A 20019-nucleotide genomic window follows, 5' to 3' on the forward strand; every position below is an offset into this window, starting at 1 on the left:
TTGGGGGGTCCTGAAGAGTTGTTGAGTGCCTTCAAGACCACCGTCCTTGATGTTGCCGGTGGATGTCTTGGAACTCACCGCAGGGCAAAGAAGAATTTTGTCTCTCAAGGGACACTGGATACCATTGACCAGAGTCGCAGGGCCAGGCTGAATGGCAGAGCTGAGCTGTTCAGGGAGCCGAGGCATAAAACTGAATGTGCACTGAGGGTGGACAAGGAGGCCGATGTGCGAGGAATGTGTGAGGGGGTAGAGCATCACCTGTGGACAGGTGATTCTCGTCCCGCTTACAGCGGAATTCGTGCATTGCGTTCATCCAAGCCCATCCCTTGGAGCACTGCAGTTGGAGCAGAGAGTGGTAGGCTCTTGACAGAGGAGTCTGAAGTGAAGGCCCGCTGGGCCGGTTACTTTGAGCGGTTGTGCCAGGCTGATTCCCCAGCTGTCGAGTTGGACGTCAAGGGTGTTGCAATCCCTGTTGCTGACCCTCGAATCAACTGTGCTCCACATTCGCTTGTGGAAACACGGGCTGCGGTGAACCAGTTGAAACGGGGCGAAGCTCCAGGGATCTGTGGCATCCATGCTGAACTTCTCAAGGCTGGTGGAAATGCTGCACTCGTGTCGTTGCATGCAGTTTTGTGCTGTGCCTGGAACACAGGCATCATCCCAACTGATTGGAAGAGGGGCCTTGTTGTTCGTCTCTGGAAAGGGAAGGGTGATCGCCAAGACTGCAACAACTACCGAGGGGTGACGCTGCTCAGTGCCGGGCAAGGTCTTTGCTCGGATAATTCTTGATTGGGTTCGCCACCATCCGCTTGAGCACCAGCGTCCAGAGCAGTCAGGCTTTACACCAAAGAGGTCAATGATTGACCGTATCCTTGCCCTTCGTGTCCTCACCGAACGCAGACGAGAGTTTCGGCAGGGGCTGCTTGCAGCCTATGTTGATCTCTGTAAAGCGTTCGATTCAGTGAATCGGGATGTCCTCTGGAGGATTCTTGGTCTTCGTGGGGTGCCACCAAAACTGATCGATCTGATGTCTGAACTCTACTCTGGTACTGAGAGTGCTGTGAAGTGTGGTGGTACCATCTCTGACTTATTTCCAGTTGTTACTGGAGTTTGTCAGGGGTGTGTACTGGCCCCCACACTTTTCAGCACTTGTATGGACTGAATTTTAGGGAGGATGTCAGAGAGATCAAGCTGCGGTGCATCGTTTGGGAATGTCAAGATCTCGGACCTTGATTTTGCACATGATGCAGTCATCTTTGCGGAGACTTTAGATATCCTTTTGGGGGCCCTCGCGGTGCTGAATGAGGAGTCGGAGCCGCTGGGATTACGGGTTTCTTGGGTCAAAACTAAGATCCAGGCTTTCGGTGACATCTTGGATGCTGCTGTCCTGTCTGTGTCTGTTTGTGGTGAGGATGTTGAGGTCGTGGAGAGATTCACTTACCTTGGCAGTGATATTCATGTCTCTGCTGGCTGTGAGTCAGAGGTCAATAGACGTCTGGGTCGGGCCTGGGGAGTCATGGATTCACTGGATCATGGGGTGTGGCGCTGCCGGTACCTGTGCGGGAGGACGAAAGTCCGAGTCTTCAGGTCCTTGGTACTTCCAGTATTGCTCTATGGATGCGAGACTTGGACTCTGACCAGGGATCTGAGATGGAGACTTAATTCCTTTGGCACCAGGTCTCTTCGGAGAATCCTTGGCTATCGCTGGTCGGATTTTGTGTCCAACGAGCGGTTGCTGAGAGACTCGGATGAGATTTGTTACCTGCATAGTCCGTGAGCGTCAGTTGCGGCTGTATGGACATGTGGCTCGTTTTCCTGACGCTGATCCTGCTCACCAGATTCTCTCAGCGAGGGAGTCTCATGAGTGGAGGAGGCCAGTGGGCCGACCACGTGCCTCGTGGTTGCAGCAGGTTGACCATCATCTCAAGGAGATGGGGATGGGCCTGTCATCTGCCTGGGGGATGGCCAGACGGAGGCCCCTGGAGTACCGGCGGAAAGTGGACGCAGCGACGCGCTGTTCTGGCACATGCTCCCATACCTGACCTGACCTGACTAGCAAATGTACAATCTGGCCAATTAGCAATACTCGAGCAGGTAATGACACAACAACCGCCTTCCAAAAGCGGTTCCTTCTCTTCTCACTCTTGCCTCCTTCGCTTCAAATAGGCAATGCCACCTCATGTCACCCCCCATCCTAATGCATGATCTTTATTACCCCCATTAACCCAACTCTCTAACTTGCTGATTGCAGTGTCTCCAACCATTTCGTTTATCCCCTTGCCGGTTGCACCCAATTATTGCCCCGCTCCCCTACTGTCAATTTCACCTTGCTCTTCCACTAGCCTCCCTCTTGCAGGGACAAAAAGACAAAAGAAAAATGATTTTGATGCTCAAGTATGTAATGGGGTTAGTGGGACAACATTCACGATTAAAAATAAACATCACCCGCTGCTCCATAAAACAGTCATTTAGAATAACAAACCGAGCCCACTGGCAAAAGCCTAAACTTTTCAGCAATGATCTCGACCCAACAAACCGTCATCAACATAAATAAATAAATAAAGTTTTTATGAAAAAAAAAAGGTATAGATCTTGTTAGAAAAGCAATTTATTGCATTTGCTATATCAAAAAGTGGCAAGCTCAGAATTTTTCACGTTTAGGAATTTGCCAAAAGGAAAACAAAATTCATTTCAATGCATGAATCAAAGCAAATAATACAATACAAAGCGAATGTCCCATAAATTGTAATATACACAGTAAATAAATGTTTTTTTATTATCTTTTTATTTTCCAAACATAGATTCCCAGCATTCCTGCACGCTCCATTAACCTCTTCCTGCCCAGCCTCCAGTCTCAGTTATACACCAAATGTGTGCTGTGCCCAGAAAAATGCATGGTGGATCAAGAATGAAGTATGCCACAGCTTCCTGGCCAACAGAGGCCTAAAGTATGCCACAACTTCCTACAGAGGCCTACACCAAAACTTGATGTTGTTTCGTTATGTGTGCGTTTTTTTCCGAAGGCCGCCGAAAGCCTTTATTACAGTACTCGCAGCGGTGCGGGTAATCCTTCGTGTGGATTGATATGATGTGCCGCTTGAAACCTGAAGCGTCCGTGGTGCTGTAGTCGCAGTATTCACACTGGTAAATTTTTTTTACCTGATGAACCCGCATGTGCCTTTTCAGATCCCTTTGCTGACGGAAGGACTTTTTACAGCGCTTACATTTGTACAACAGCACGTCCTTGGTATGCACCGACAGGATGTGTCTGCTTAGCACGAATGGGTCCGTGCTGCGGAACTCGCAGTGCCGACAGCGGTGCAATTTCTTCCCCTTGTGCGCCACCATGTGGCGTTTCAGGTCGGACAAGCGGTAGAAGCCTTTGTTGCAGATGTCGCAATGTTGTGGAAAGTCATCCGTGTGATCCATGAGGATGTGCTGGTCCAGTTCTGCAGCGGTGGAGCATACGTGGGGGCAACGAGGGCAGTGGAAACCCCTGCCCACGTTCATATGAACAGCGTTGTGTTCCTGCATCTCCTGCATGCTCAAGAATCCCATCCTGCATTCGACACATCGATGAGGCAGAGAGTCGGCGTGCCGGCAACGGACGTGTGCCTTCAGGTTGGAGCTGGAGGTGCTTCGGTATTCGCAGTGTGAGCATGCGTAAGGTTTCTCGCCCGTGTGGATCCGTACGTGTTTTTTGAGCTCGGATGGGTGGCGGAAACCCTTACCACACTCGGGGCAGCAGTGCGGGAAGTTCTTGCTGTGCACGGCGTGCAAGTGGTGACCAAGGAGTGAGGGTTCAGCAGTCTCATAGTCGCAAAACCGGCACTTGTACATTTTGTTTTGCCGGTCAGAGTTCACCAGTTCGTGGTAGGACAGCCCCGAGGGTTCTGCAAAACTCTCAAGATCGTCGTCGCTGTCAAACTGTTGCTCCGAAGAGCGCTGTGTGAGAGCGTGATGGCTTTGCAGGTGGCTGTGGAAGCTTGCTTTCTTCCCTGTAGTAAAGTTGCAGTCTGAGCACCGAAATCGTTTGCGGCTAATGTGCACTTCTGGGTGATTCTTCATGTGCTTCTTCAAGAAACCCTTAGTTTTGAACTTCTTCCCACAGATGTAGCACGGGTAGACAGTGATCGTTTCTCCTCTTGGCCCAATGACGATGCCTACAGCACAAACATAAGCACAAAACTCTTTGAACATCTTTTTATAAGTGGATATTCTTGGAATGCAAGGAGACTGCAATTGGTCCTCAATCTGTGACTTATTAAGAAGCCAAATGTATTTGCCAGCAAAGGTAGGGATACGTTAAAATTAGCTACTGACCTCAGTCATGCCTCAAATTCCACCTCTTGGTGAATAATCCTTTGCCTGTACATCTGAAAGCTACACTAGACTCTGTTAAGCTAAACATCCAATTATACAGATTTCAATCAGCCAAACAAACCTTTTATACCACACTCTTGTTCGACCTTGATAAAGGTCAACAGAATTCACATGTATAGTATGCTGGCTATTTGGCCGAATTGCATTACGCTGTCTGCAGTAGTACCTGTATCCATAAGTCTTTACAAAATAACTGGATGTAATTGGGAAAATCTAAATTGAAAGCAAAGAGGTTTGGACTGAAGGTACCAACAACTAGTATTGCTGCAAGGCAAAAGTGCACATTTTGATTACAGAGTGGTCTCTTAGCCGGCTGTGTCGGGACCGTGCGCACGGTGTTGAGCATACCAGCAAGGGTGAACGGGATATCATGCAGAAACTGCAATAAGCAGATGGTGAGAGCAAACGGGGTTTTTCATCATCCCACAGGAGGTGATGACAACGGCATGAATGCTCACCATATGATAATTGCAGTCACGTAACCCACACTGCCCCTCCACCTTTGGGCGAGATGACAACTGGCACACGATACCTGCACAATCCCGTATGAAAGCCCAACCACTTTGTAGTCAAAACGTCAGACTTGAGTCTTGGCTTGCTTCCACTATGTAACCACCTCCCTCCACCTCCAACTGAGAAAGGCAAAAGTGCTGTGGATTTTGCCAGAAAAAAAACTAAAAAAAAAACTTACTTGTTGCAGAAAACATTTTTTCTGCAATGTCTCTCTTCTTCTTGGCTTGTCTGGATTGTTGATGTGATGACAACAAAATCGAATCTCGAAGATCCAGGTCCAAATCACCATTTTGAGCCGTACATTCTTTTCCTGAACAAACACAAGACCAAAATGTTTTTTTCAATAAAGTTCATCAGTAAAAAATAAATAAATAAATAAATAAATAAATAAACAAACAAATAAATAAAAATATCTCATTGGGAATTTAATTTTTGAAAAATAAATAACAAAATGCCAAGGCCAAGCATAAAGTTCAATCCCCCAAACAAAGCACAGTATTCTACACCAAACGATAGATATCCCTGGAGTAATTTTTCAATGTCCAGCATAATATTTATATTTTAAACAGTGTTGTATAGCTGAACTGCCGAAAGTGAACAAACGTGCAGGAGGTGTCGTGTTGCTACTGTATTGTGACTGTTTTGAAGCTCCTTTTTACTCTACTTCTTCCAATCAGAGTGGTTTGGTTGACGATGGCATTTTAAACTCTATCCTGCAATACCAAGATAATATTGAAAATGACAAAAACCTCTCATTGGTTTGGGTACTGGGGAGTCTATCCCAGAAAAGTTTTTAATTTCTCACTGCAAATAAAGCAATTTCATGGAAAATTGAGCTCAGTTTTGAGGTTGTGAAACACATCTTCAAAAGCAAAAATCACCACAAAATAACTGGAGATGATAACCAGAACAAAGGTCCCCAAGGAATGCCTGATTTCCTGTTGTCACTCATGTACACGAATGGAAACATACCTGTTTTTACTGACTTTTCTTCTGTTATAATTTCACACTATTCATTGAGTTGCTTATCAAAGTGGTACATGTATACACAATACTATGAGCATGTCATTGCAAAGTATTCACATGGTCATTCAGTAATCCTGATGATAGTTTTATTCAGTCTTAGAAGTCTACTAAATCACAATCAAAGTCAATATATATATATATATATATATATATATATATATATATATATATATATATATATATATATATATATATATATATATATACATATATACACACACACACATATGTGCTGTGTTTGTGTACTGGTGTGTTACGTAATTAATAAGAGACAATTAGAACTGACACTTTATAACTGCTGGCAGTGATTACCGGGTACCAAGACGTCCCACTTTGATGCAATCCCGCTTTGATCGGACACCTGGCCCTGACCCATGACGTTTTAAAATTATTATTCAATTGAATTCAGAGTGAGATCAAAATAAATTCAATTCAAATCAAATGGAATACCAAATTGGAACAGTCCTGCATTAGAGTAATGAGAATGAACCCAAACAAGCAAAAAGAAAAGATGAAGTCATCAGGAGGAACCTGGATAGGATTCACATTTCAGCTGCTACTCCTATACCTTCAAAACCATCCAGGCACAGCCAATTGAGCCTTAATCAAAAAAATTAAATAAATAAAAAAACAAAAAGAACCCAGATCAAAATAATTAAATAATTATGGCTGCCAGACCATGTGTCCGGTCAAGTTGAAATTTAAAACATGTATTCCGCATCACTACCAGATCACAAATGTGAAGTTTCATGTCGATCGATTAAGCGGTTACAGAGAAAACATTATTTCATATTTTCTTAAATCCAATATGGTTGCCAAACCATGTGACATCAATTATTCCTGAACAATGTTGTATACACATGCCTTGGGGAACATTTGTGTGAAGTTTCCCCTCGATCTGTACAGCCGTTCTCGAGAAGAAGATTTCTATATGTTTTAGGGTAAATCCAATATGGCTGCCAAACCATGTCACCTCCGACCTCATATGTATGAACCTTCTGTCAAGTTTGGTTGAAATCCCTTGAGTGGTTCACAAGTTATCCATCTACCCATCCATCCATCCATCCATCCATCCATCCATTGGGACAATCCTCTATGCAGAGCGTTGGTGCTGCCTAAGCAGTCTCCTGGGCTATTGGGCACAATCCTGGATGGGTCGCCACTCCGACACAGGATACCAGCAAGCTGGTACTCATTTTGCCGACCTCAGAAAAATGACAGGCTGAGTCAACCCCACCTGGTATTAATTCAACATCAAAGCAGGATTTGAACTCAGGACCCAAGGATCACAAGACCACCACTCTAACCATTAAGCCAACACCAGGCATATACAAGTTATCATGGTAACAAGAAACTGATAATGGAATGATGGACGTATAGACAACCCGGAAACATGCCACTGGCCTTCGACTGCAGAGGCATAAACAAAACAAGAAAAATGGCAATCAGAGATTGCAAACCCTCGCCAGCACTTCTTTTGAGTGGTGTAATTTCATGGCTTTTAGGGTAAAATCCAATATGGCTGCCAAACCATGTGACCTATGATTTCATATGTGTGACCCTTTTGTTCTTCATGGATAGGCGGTCATACGTGTAAAGTTTTGCCTCGATCTTTTCAGCCATTTCAAAGAAGTTATTTGAAGGTTTAAAAAACAAACAAAAAAAACCAATATAGCTGTCGAATCACATGACCGATGATGTCATTACAAAAAAAATTTGTGGACCCTTTTATCCCGAGACGACCCTAAAAATTTTTTATACAGATCGGATGTAGTGTTTGACAGATGCAATTATGACGTCATAACGAAGGCACCTATGACGTCATAAAAATACCACTCATTCCCCATGAGGAATACTGCTATGTGCCACTTGTACACCCATGCCTTGGGGAACATTTGTGTGAAGTTTCCCCTCGATCTGTCCAGCCGTTCTAGAGAAGATTTTTATAAGTTTTAGGGTAAATCCAATATGGCTGCCAAATAACATATGTGTAAACCTTTTGTTCCTCGTGGACAGGTGGTCATACGTGTAAAGTTTTGCCTCAATCTGTTCAGCCACTTCAGAGAAGAAGATTTTTGAAGGTTTTTAAAAATTATAAAAAAACAATATGGCTGCCGAATCAAATGACCTATGACGTCATTAAAAAATTTTTCTGTGGACCATTTTATCCCGAGATGACCCTCAAATATTTTCATACTGATCGGATGTGGCATTCTACATATGCAATTATGACGTCATAACGAAGGCACCAATGACGTTATTAAAAAAAAATTACTCATTTCCCGTGAGGAGTACTTGCCATGTGCCAAGTTTCAATTTTTAACTTGGTGCGGTTTCAGAGAGAGGTCCAAAGTTTTTCCTTTTTAACAACATGCCTGCCACACCATGTGACCTATGACAACATAATTATCATTAAAACATTCTACATGAGTAGTCGCAGCAATGGTGAAAATTTCGTCTCAATCCGACAAGCTGTTGTGGAGAAAAATAGGAAAGTTCTGTGCAGACAAACAAACAGACAGACAGACAAACGGACCCAAATGCACTACCCACTACCCTCTCTGAATCCTTCGGCGAGGGTAACAAGAGCGAGAATTACTTTGCAGTAAGTGTCCCTTTCCAGTCACAATGAATGTTCGGGAGATGAAAATTTGTTTGCGTTTAACGCATGCTCAAGCTAATATCGGAACCAAAATGAAGAAGAAGAAACTCTCAAACACATCGTATTTGGGTCTATTCAGCAACATTAAAGGAAAAACAATTTTTATTTACTGATATTTTTCGTAGATTGGAAACCAATAGACAACTACGATAACAAACCGGAGATAAAAATGAGTTTGCTTCAACGCACGCTGAACAAAAATGAAGAAGAACAAACTCTCTAACCCAACGTGTTTTGTTCGTTTCTAGGCTATGCCTATTTCGTATTAAACAAAACCGATGTACATATTGTACATGAAGCCGAAACTTGCATACAGCTTATATGCATATATTGTATAATACATCGTGGTTATATACCAGCGATCATTCCAATTGCACTGGGCCATGGACGGGCTCAGGCCTAAGGCCTGCCGATCTGTGCTGCTTCATCAATGGTGGCACATGATTTTAATGGTGGCCAGCTGTCCAGCCAATGGGTGCAAAGCAGCGGGTTGGAGTCAGGGCAGCTGAACACTGACCCATTTATAACATGTGATATTTTCTAAGTCTAAGAAAGGGCGTAACTCTTAAAAGTTGACGAAACACCCTGAAACTCGAACATGTTCTGCAACTTGTCATTATAAATCCATGTACCAAGTTTCAGTTGAATATGCTGATGGGTATGGGGAAAAAAGTCAGAAAAACCACAGGTGAGACGGACAGACAGACAGAGAGCAAACCGTTACCCCCCCCCCCCGGTGAAAGTGTTAGGGGATTAATAAGAGGAACTTGTAGAAATGTGACACTTTCCTCATATTTGAAATGGTTTCCAAGCCCAACAAACACAGAAAAATGACTATGTTTGACATTCATCTTTAAAACGGTTCGAGAAAACACTAAGCTGATGCACAACTCTCGTATAATCAGCCAGCTATGTTTTATCGTAAGCAACGTCACAAACATACTTTCCGTAGCTGTCCAGGAAAGAGGTAGAAAATCATCGCCAAGTGCAGTGTCATCGACTTGAAGTTCTGATCCCAAGCTGACTGTGTCATCCTCTCCAACGATGACCTCCATGTATACATCATCTGACAGAGCCGCACAGCCTGCGTGCACAAACGTCACTCATCCATCAACTATGAGTGAATGCCTACTGGCCGAGTTTACGAACATCTTCTTGGTGCAAAAAACAAGCGAGGAACCAGCAGTAAACAATGATTAACAAGTGAGAATTGCTTTGCAGTTCAGGAGATAAAAAAATTTGTTTGCGCTTATTGCATGTGCTCGAGCCGATATGGAAACCAAAATGAACAAGAAACTCTCTGACGCATCGTGTTTAGGTGTATTCGGCAAAAACAAAAGGAAAAGCAATTTTCATTGACTGATATCTTTTGTAGACTAGAAACCAATAAAGCCAACTGGGATAACAAACCGGAGATAAAAAAAAATGAGTTTGCTTTCACGCACGTTCGAGCTGATACCAGAAACAAAATGAAGACGAAGAAACTTTACTTGTTTCGTTCATCATTTCTAGGCTGTGCCTATTGGTTCACGAAAAAAATGTAAGTGACCACTATATTCGTGTATGTCTGTATGTCTGTCTGTCCCGAGCTTAGCTCCGTGGGTTTTGATCCGATCCTGATGAAATTTTGGTGGGAGGTTTATATCATGATCTAGTTGTGTTTTCCTGAAAATGGGCGTGGTGCACCCATTATGGGCGGAGCCACGCCAAAACATGTGTTTTTAGGGGGTAGCAGATTTCAATTTGCATCTTCTCCTTGGGGTTTGTCGAATCTGACAGGGGTTTCGGTATTTCGTTAGCCCAATGGCACCTGCATAGCCCCACGGAGCTCGATTTTTCATTTTCGTCCCAAGGTCAAGGTCACAAGGTCACGAACTTAGAAAATTTCGATTTTGACATAAAAATTTCTTCTCCGAGGGGTTTGTCGAATCTGGCAGGGGTTTCGGTATTTGGTTAGCCCAATGGCACCTGCATAGTCCCACGGAGCTCGATTTTTCATTTTTGTTCCAAGGTCACGAGGTCACGAACTTAGAAAATTTCGAATTTTGACATAAAAATCATACGACCGCCTAAACTTTGAGAGCTTGGATGACAATATTTTTTATGCATAATCTTGAGGTCATTCCCCATCTAAAGTCTTGAAACCATTTTTCTCTATCTCGAACACCTTGCCCGTGGCGCCCCTTACAAGTTTGTTTTTACGCTGATATCATCAAAGTATGGATATCCGATGAGTGCGAAATGCCATATAGCCTATATGACGTTATATTGTTCCTGGAATGTTCCAGAGGAAGTTTTGCACCAAAGGTCATAATCCTTGACCTTTGACCTTTAAAGGTCACAAAGGTCAAATTTTCAAAGTTGTGGGAATCGAACCGGGTTTTCGACCTTCTTCGACGAAGTAACTCCAATATAAGCGATAGCACGTATCCTGTTTCCTTATTTTAATGTCCACAACATTGTTGTGGGACCTTTAAAGGTTATGCAAAGGTCAAATTTTGAAAGTTGTTGAACGAAACTGGGTTTTCGACATTTTGCAGCTAATAACCTGTCACTCGCACCACATCATGTTGATCATTTTTATAACTTGGTCAAACATTATCACATTGTCTCATCCTTGACTTCTGAAACAATCTACATCGTCAAATACCGCTCGTGAACCATCGTAGTCTTCAGACTTGTTTCATATTAAAAACAACCTGATGTACATACATGAAGCAAAAACATGCATACGGCTGATGTGCATATATAATACACCATGGTTATACAGTATACCTGGGATCTTTCCAATTGTACTGGGCCAAGGACTAGCAACCAGGTCTAAGGGCTACCGATCTATGCTGCTTCATAACCAGATGTACATGAAGCAAAAGCACGCATCCAGCTGATGTGCATATATAATACGTCATGGTTATATACCTGGGATCATTCCAATTGCAGTGGGCCATGGGCTAACACCCGGGCCAAAGGCCTAAAGCCTGCCGATGTGTGCTGCTTCATAACCAGATGTACATGAAGCAAAAGCACGCATCCAGCTGATGTGCATATATAATATGTCGTGGTTATATACCCGGGATCATTCCAATTGCAGTGGGCCATGGGCTAACACCCGGGCCAAAGGCCTAAAGCCTGTCGATCTGTGCTGCTTCATGCAATGGTGGCGCATGATTTTATTTGGGTGGAGTCAGGCCAGCTGTCAAGCTAATGGGTGTAAAGAGAATTGGTTGGAGTCAGGGCAGGTGAACACAGACCCATGTATCATATGATATTTTCAACGTCCAAAAAAAGGTATAACTATGTGAAAAATGGACAAAATGCCCTGAAACCCGAACTTGTTCTGTAACACATCATAGTAAACCCATGTACCAAGTTTCAGTTGAATAAGTCGAAGGGTATGGGGGGAAAAAAAGTCAGAAAAAACCACAGGTGGGATGGATGGATGGACAGACGGAGAGCAAACCTGTAGTCCCCTCCGTTGAAACCATGAGGGAACCAATAACGCACTGAAACCAAACTCAATGAAGAATAAATAATGTTGCTGGCAAATGACCACATGTGCAGTGTCTACCAACGGTGATTGATGAAACTTCCCAAGGTTGAAATCGCCTTATCCAAAACACCAGTTTCATTATCTTATGACAGGGGTTCTCAAACTTTTTCTCACCATATACGCCCTGAGTAATCAGATGATTGACCGGCAGAGAGGTCAACAAATCTCTTGAGCTCGGTCTTGAGACTTTGAGGGCAAGTCTCAAGTTGAGTCTCAATTCAACATAGTATTACTTCAACTTGTGTCAAATCCCACATTTACTTATAAACCTTGGTGTACAAGCTATCAAGGAATGAAGACAAAGGGCTTCATTGACTGCAATGTATATTCTGAAAAGCTGTTTACCTCTGCCACCAAAGGTGGACCCCTGTCTGCTTGTCTGTGTCTGTGAGCAGAATATCTCAAAAAGTTGTGGATGGATTCAGACGAAACTTGATGGACAGGTTTGGGTGTGTGACAAGAACAAGCCAAATCAATCTTGCTTCAGGTCCGGATGCAGATCCGGCCTATCAGTGGGATATAAAACATAAACTGTTCAGCCTGGATAGGAAGAGGTACGCACTCCACCGAGTGTCATTCGAGTTAACTCGTTTTTATGTCAATTTCATACAGTGGATATTTTTGACTTTGTTACCAACAAAAATAAATTTTTCTTAAGTTTACTTCTCATATCTAGTGTGTCTACTTGAACATATGTAGATGAGACTAGTCAGTAGCCTCAGCTTATGCTTAAATGGTTTTCACATAGAACCAAAGCATTCAATGTGGAATGGGAAAGGAAATTTTAATAAATTATTTTATACGTCAAAATGAAACGCATAACTTATTAACTTCATTTGTTGTCTTTTAAGATGCTGTACTTTTTTATGTTTTCTTTTCAAAAAGATGCGTCTTGATATAATTTACAATTAATGACAAAGTTTAAATAATCCAAGTCAACCGACATATTTTAATCACCACAAAATCTTCTTTTTTTTTTTAATCAGTTCGGGACGTGCACGGGGTTACTGATCAGGGGTCAAGTTTCCTGTGGGACGGAAGTTAATGGTTTGAATAAAGTTTTCACATGGAGCCACATTGGTTAGATTGGTGGCTTGCTGCTTGGATGTGGTGAGCTGTCTGAAGAGTGGACACTCCCTTGAACCTGAGTGGCAAACGGTATGCGACCCGACGACCATTAGTGCTGGTGCGCTGCACATGTGCAGTATACACACACAAAGTATATGTCGTCATTGACCGAACCTGGCACGCTGAGAATCCTTGCTCACATAGATAGGTATTGAGGAGCATGAGCAAAGTTTTCATGGCCACATTAGCCACAGTAGGATAACACTTGCTCATTTAGGACCACAACATGGTCAAAGGAAGAATTTCAAATGCATCTCGTGTGGTAGAGTCATTCAAAAACTTCATTAATTAATCCTGAAAGCGTTCCGGGAGAGAATGTCCCGGGAGAAAAGCGTTCTAATAAATTCTGAATCCAGCTCACTCAAATCTTGGAAGTAGGACTGCAACTCGACCAACAGGGAGACCAGATGTGCATGGACTAGTGTCTCCATGTGCATTTTTCCAGTTTCATTCTTTTCATTTCATGAAGTCACGTTTCGAATTCGTAGTTGAAAACCGAGTTGACTGAAGTTGAGCAAAGGTTCACAACGTCTGTTTTTTTGTGTCGGAGATCTAATTTTGGTCTCAAAACCTTTAGTTTGCAAGCTGAAAGTTTGTAAATCGGGACATTACTGCAATGATATTGATAATAACAAGAACAACAATAATCTTAATATAATGGAGTGTGTGTGTGTGCGTGTGCGTGTGCGTGTGCGTGTGCGTGTGCGTGTCATTGGTTATCTCCATTTGCGGGTTTGAGGAGATGGAACGAAGTCCTCCTTGGAATCAAAGTATCCACCTTTGCTTCGGTGAGGGATCACGGTTAATGGACCAAGCTGTTCAAGTTTGTTGTTCTCAGACTTTTGTTCCGAGAGCTCTTTTCAGGATTGTCACCGAACCCCAGACTGTCTCCAATTGTAGTTCGTTTGTGGTAATATTCCCAGAGATGGTTTTCAAAATCTCAGTGAGGTTCTTCTTTATTACTCCTGTTGCTCCAATTATTAATGGTGTATTTTTTGACACTCTTCAGCTTCCAAGATCTCTTGATATCATTTTTGAGGTCCTGGTATTTGGTCATATTTCTGCATTGTTTAAGCCCAAATTGCAGGGTACTGATATCTCAATCAGCAATGCTATCTTTTCCTTTTTGTTCCTGAAGGCCCGGTCACACCTTGACGTTTTAGCCAACGTATGCCGATTTTTGAATTTTTTTTCTAAAACGCTGGCACACGTTGAATACGTTATGGGTAAGTTTTGATAACATTGAGAGCACGCTGAAAAACACTGCCATACGTCGTTGTACGTTGGCTTTAAACGTTGTACTTTTCGGTTGTCCTCAAATTTTTTCATGCTTGAAATTTCACGACGTATGTCGGCGTATGACTCACACGTTCCGCTACGCTGGCCACAAGTTGTATGCACGGTCTGCGATCGTTGACAGACGTCAACACATGCTACTTGTAAGTTAATCATAAGTTGAGACACGCCGAGGTAATGTTTAGCGTACCCGAAACTTATTTCTAACCTATGATTAACGTGTTGTTGGCACGTTACGCGATCGTTGCCACACATCGACAGACGTTACTTTTAAGTTACTCATAGGCTGAAAGACGTCAGTATAATGGATCGTCCTTGCGTCAGCGTCCACGGCCACGGCCAGGACACTTATTTGCAGCATTCCTCAAACTTTTCTTCGGCATGACGAGGATGTTCACACTTCGATGTCTAGCTTGGCTATGATTCCAATTGTCCATCGGCAGCGTCTATTTAAAATAGTCGAGTTTGAGCGTTTTAACACGTTCAGAAGAAACGCTTCAAATTTCCAAACCCCAGCATCAAAAAACAAAGGCGAGTGACAGCAATTTAAATCGTTCATTGTAAACAATGAAAATAGCTGAGTGGTACCGTTTAAAAGTCGTTGAGTGTAAAAAAAATCCAATTGTTGAGCGCAAGCGTCTACTTTCAATAGTGGAGATGCAGCCATTTAAATCGTTGAGTTTATCATTTAAATCGTTAAACGCAAGGACGATCCATCATAACCCACACCCTCCCCCTCACACTCACCTACTACTGCCAACATGAACAAACTCCTACTAATACTAATACTAATACTGATACTGTTACTGCTGACATGGACATTGACTCAAAAAGAACTCGAAAACACTGTTGGGTTCCCCTTTTATGAGCAGCATTTTTATATACCAATTCCCAAAACCGCTGGGAACACGTCTTTATATGGCAGTTGTAAGCTAGAAACACGTTAATTTTTTTTTTTGTCGACCGGAAGACGTCATTGGAATACGTCGACATACGTCGATGTGTGTTGGGACTACGTAAAGAATTGGTTCAAAGCACGTCAAACATAAGTTAGAAATAAGTTTCGCGTAAAAAAGACATTACCGCGACGTGTTTCGACTTATGAGTTGCTTATAAGTAGCGTTTGTGGACGTGTGTAAGCGTCCACATATCGTGTGTAAAACTTATCCCCATCACATGCGGAACGTGTGTCATACGCCGAGTACGTCGTAAAATTTTGAACATGTTTAAACTTTCTTGACGTACTCTACTTACTACGACGTATGATAGCGTACTTTAGCGTTCTACTCACGTATACCAACCTTACTCATACCGTATTTGACGTGCCCCAACGTTTTAGACACATTTTTCTTAGGTCGGCATACGCTGGCAAGATCGCCAAGGTGTGACCGCGATGTTGACACTTCCATTTCTACGGCAGTTATGATTCGAATCGTTGTGCGTCAGCCTTTTAATAGGCTACGTCACGACATCGTCGGCGATGCGTGCAACACGCTATGCCTAAGTTAGACTATCGTTGGGCATCGGTTGTGTAGGCCGACAACAGGTTCAGCATTCGTTGGTATAAGTTATCTATAACACAACGAAACGTTCTGTGTCCGTCACCAATGCGTTATACATAAGACCAAGTCGCTATGAATACGTCCGAATCTTAAAAAAAAAAAACATCAAAAGTTCAACGTCAGCCAGCGTTTTACATACATTTTAATACGTTGCCATCGCTGGCTAAAACGTCAAGGTGTGACCGGGCCTTGAGTACTATGTCCGGTCTCAGTGCTTTGTTTTCCATGTTCACACTCGATGGGATCATCAGGTTGTACATGAGCATGACGTTCTTATTTTCAATGATTGCTTTTGGTTCTCATTTCCATGAGTTTTGTGGAACTGGGATTTTGAAATTTTTCACAAACATGCCAGTGGATTACTCTACATACCTGTTGTGCCTTTGTGTGTAAAACTCTTCTGACATGAGTTGTTTACATCCCAAATAGGAGATGGCTGATGCTTTCTGTTTCTACCTTGCAGAACTTACACTTGGCCGATTGGCTCAGTCCTGCCATTTTTTAAAAGCCATTCGTGTATTGTCCTTAGTCTTGGCCATTTATTATAATTTGTTCTCCATCCAACTGAGCTGACCTCTTCTTAGCCATTCCATTGATCCTTCTTTGTCTATCCCCAATCTGTCCAACTCCGTTTTTAATTTTTTTTTAATATTTCCCTGCTCTTTTGTCTTTCTCCCAGTTGTCACCATATCTGTTGGTATTCCGCCTTGTATTTTTATCTTGTCCTTTTTGCAATTGTTGGGGCTCTCGTTGCTGTTTTAGTTTGCTACATGACATCTTCTATTCACACCTGTTTTTGGAAGTTTTTCGCAAGGTGAATGACAGATACCTTTTCTGGCTTCTTGTGTCCATACCTGTGTAGAAATTGTATTCGGTAGTCTGTTGAACTTTTCACGTACCCCGCTCATCCTACAGTCGTCACTCTGTGCACTTGATTGAGTTCCATCAGGCCGCCCCCTCCTTTTTTCCTCGGCAGGTACATTCTCGGGATGCATTGATTTTTGCAGAGCATTTTCTGGATAGCGAGGAGTTTCCTTGTTTTGATATCTAGTTATCTGATTTCCTCTTGTGGCCAGTTTACTATTCCGCAGCTATATTGGAACTTCAATTGCTTGCAATGTATTGTATTGGAACATCTTCGCTCCTGGTATTTCAATTTTTCCTTCCGAGTGCTGCAGGATTAGTGTGGTATTCCTTCCAAGTATTGTGTATGTGGTTGTGAGATGAAAACTTCAAAATTGATCATTTGGTGTTTTACATCACTAAAACGTTTCAGTGTGGTCCAGCAAGGCCAAATTTAATTATGGCATGTCGCAAAAATTATTTTCAGGTGTACATTGTGCCCCAGAAAACATCACATTGTGGAAAATTATATTTTTGTTGCATTTTATATTAAACATTACGGTATGGCCAAGCAAGACCAACTCTGGCTACAGTGTTTCACAATTTTTTTCAAGTCTACAATGTGTTCCAGAAGAAAGCATCACTTTGTGGAAATATTATCACTTTTAATTACCTACTGAAAGTGGGCCAAGATGGGCACTCCCACCTCCGGGTGGGAGTGTCGATGCGAGTAATCCGTTTGTGGTTATTATTCCCTTTCAGTATGCTGGTTAGGATGATGATGCTTAAACCAGAACAACAGAAATCTCACTCACATTATGACATGTTATAAATGAAGTTTGGCTGATGACTCCTCCGTCGTCGTCGTCTCTCCAGCGGTTGGTGAAGAAGGAAGGATTGAATGGCACTGAGCTGCTGTAGCTTTAAGTGGCGTCGAAAATTGCAAGCAGAAGAGGAAAACTCGTTTGTTGTCGTTGTGGTTGGTTAACCAAACAAACGAAGTCCACTTCACTGAATAGTCTAGATAAAGTCGAACAAAAGTTACTATTAAATATTGACGTGTCGAGTGACTCGTGAATAGGGATGAAAAAGGCTTGACGTTAAGGCAAGTGAGCTTCCAACGTGTCGTAATCACCAGCTCACGTGAGTCACTGGCCTTTTTTTCTTTTAGCATTCCATGCATCGATTGGCTCTCTGGAAGGATGCAACGGATTGGCCACAAGAGTTCACGTGTTTGCTTTTTACAAATATTCACACAATAAAGAAAAATTAATGAGTCACTACACCACTATTAATTTGCAATTGGTCACTGGTTTTGACACCAATCCAATTTTTTGTTCGTTTTTTTTTTAACAACGGACCCAAGGCATCAGAAAGTGATATATAATCGAAGAGTTTCAAATGGAGCACCTCACCACCATTAGAGCATTTAAATTGCATCAGATGTGGCAATAAATGTGAATTGTTACTTTCGCATTCTGCGGAAGGTTATGTTTTGGTCGGCGTGTATTTATTTATTTATTTGTAATCTTGTGATTCGTATAACTCAAAAAGTATTAAACCGAATTGCATGAAATTTGGTGGGATGATTGGTTATTAGCCAGGAAGCATTCGATTAGATTTTGGGATCGTTCAGGTCAAAGGTCAAGGTCAAGGTCACGAAAAGGTCAAAATCGTCTTTTTACGATAACACGGTCAATTTTTATTCAATTTGCATGCAACTAACACCAAAATGTTCAGAATTCAACGCCTCATCTTGTGATATGCAATATGACACAATGACGCCCATACTCTTGTTACCGGTTAGGGGTCAAAGGTCAGGGGGGTCACGACCTTGAAAAATATGCGGTTTTTGTCATAACGCGGTCAATTCTCGTCCGCTTTACATGAACCCAGCACCAAAATGTTCAGAATTTAATGCCCAATCTTGTGACACAATGACGTCATAACACATGTCACCAGTTGGGGTAAAATGTCGGGGGGGGTCACGCCCTTGAAAAATATGCGGTTTTCGGCATAACTCAGTCAATTCTTATTCAATTTGCAGGAAACCAGCATCAAAATATTCACTATTTTGTCCTCCACGCTCTCATGCCAGGTGCAACTAGAACGGGCACTCGACACAGTGCATACCTTCGCCGCGGCCACTTTTCTGAGAGTGTGGAAAACAGAATAGTGAACATTTCTTTTTTAGTGATTTTAAAAAGACGGGCGGGGGGGACTGAACTTACGAAATGTGCAGAAATTATTGGCACGCGCACTTAATAAGGAATTGTTCTTTGCCCTTTTATTAATTAGGAACTAGCTGATATCATTCTTTATAATATCAAAAATAGCACGATTAGCTTAATGTGTCTATTTTACATGACATTGTCATGATGTGTTCGGCTGTCGTTGCAATTTAAAATAAATAAATAAATACATGCCGACCAAAACATAACCTTTTGCAGAATGCGAAGGTAATAAATACACTCCGACCAAAACATAACCTTTCGCAGAATGCGAAGGTAACCAGTTCCCCACACTCATACCAAGAACAAAAAAAGTAGGTATGCGCTCTATGAGTGCCCGTTCTAGTTTGTCCTAGATTACCGGCTCCACAACAGAATACGCCATTTGCGTTTTTGCCTCCTCCATCCTTACCCCGTTTAGAATCCCATGCAGGCACGGGCAACTTGCTCGTGATAACAAGGTAGCCTAGGTGAGCTTAAAAGGTTTTGTTGTTAACTAGTGTATAATATTTGAAGGGTTTTTCTTCTTTCCCCACAACTTTCCTCAAGAATCTACCAATTCTCGCCATTCGCGGGGGTGATATGACTAGACGTTCAACCACAGGTGATTACAAACAAGTCTTTGCAGATGATCAAATATATAACTACAAAGGCACTCGGTAGAGCGCATACATCTGCCAGGCTGAACAGTTTATGTTTTTGACCCACTGATAGGCTGGATCTGAATTCAGACCTGAACCAAAATTGAATTGGCTTGTTCTTGTCACCTTCCCAACTCATCCACCAAGTTTCCTCCGAATCCATACATAACCTTTTGAGAAATCA

General features: G+C 42.5%; 1 protein-coding gene across 2 annotated transcripts in view; it reads right to left on the reverse strand.

Annotated features, from left to right (window-relative positions):
- Positions 1–2590: 2590 nt before the first annotated feature.
- LOC147026179 (zinc finger X-chromosomal protein-like) overlaps positions 2591–20019 on the reverse strand; it is a 40098-nt gene continuing 22669 nt past the window's right edge. For both annotated transcript variants that reach the window (XM_085881305.1, XM_085881306.1), the window contains exons 5-7: positions 9528–9668; positions 5075–5206; positions 2591–4163 (exon numbers count right to left, since the gene is read on the reverse strand). In XM_085881305.1, coding sequence (XP_085737431.1) covers positions 2974–4163; positions 5075–5206; positions 9528–9668 — 1463 coding nt within the window. In that variant the 3' untranslated portion in view covers positions 2591–2973. The remainder of the gene's footprint in view (positions 4164–5074; positions 5207–9527; positions 9669–20019) is intronic.

Source organism: Eptatretus burgeri, chromosome 5 (genome assembly GCF_056783735.1).
Source record: "Eptatretus burgeri isolate ZD-2024b chromosome 5, Ebu_testis_v1, whole genome shotgun sequence".
Taxonomy (NCBI): Eukaryota; Metazoa; Chordata; class Myxini; order Myxiniformes; family Myxinidae; genus Eptatretus; species Eptatretus burgeri.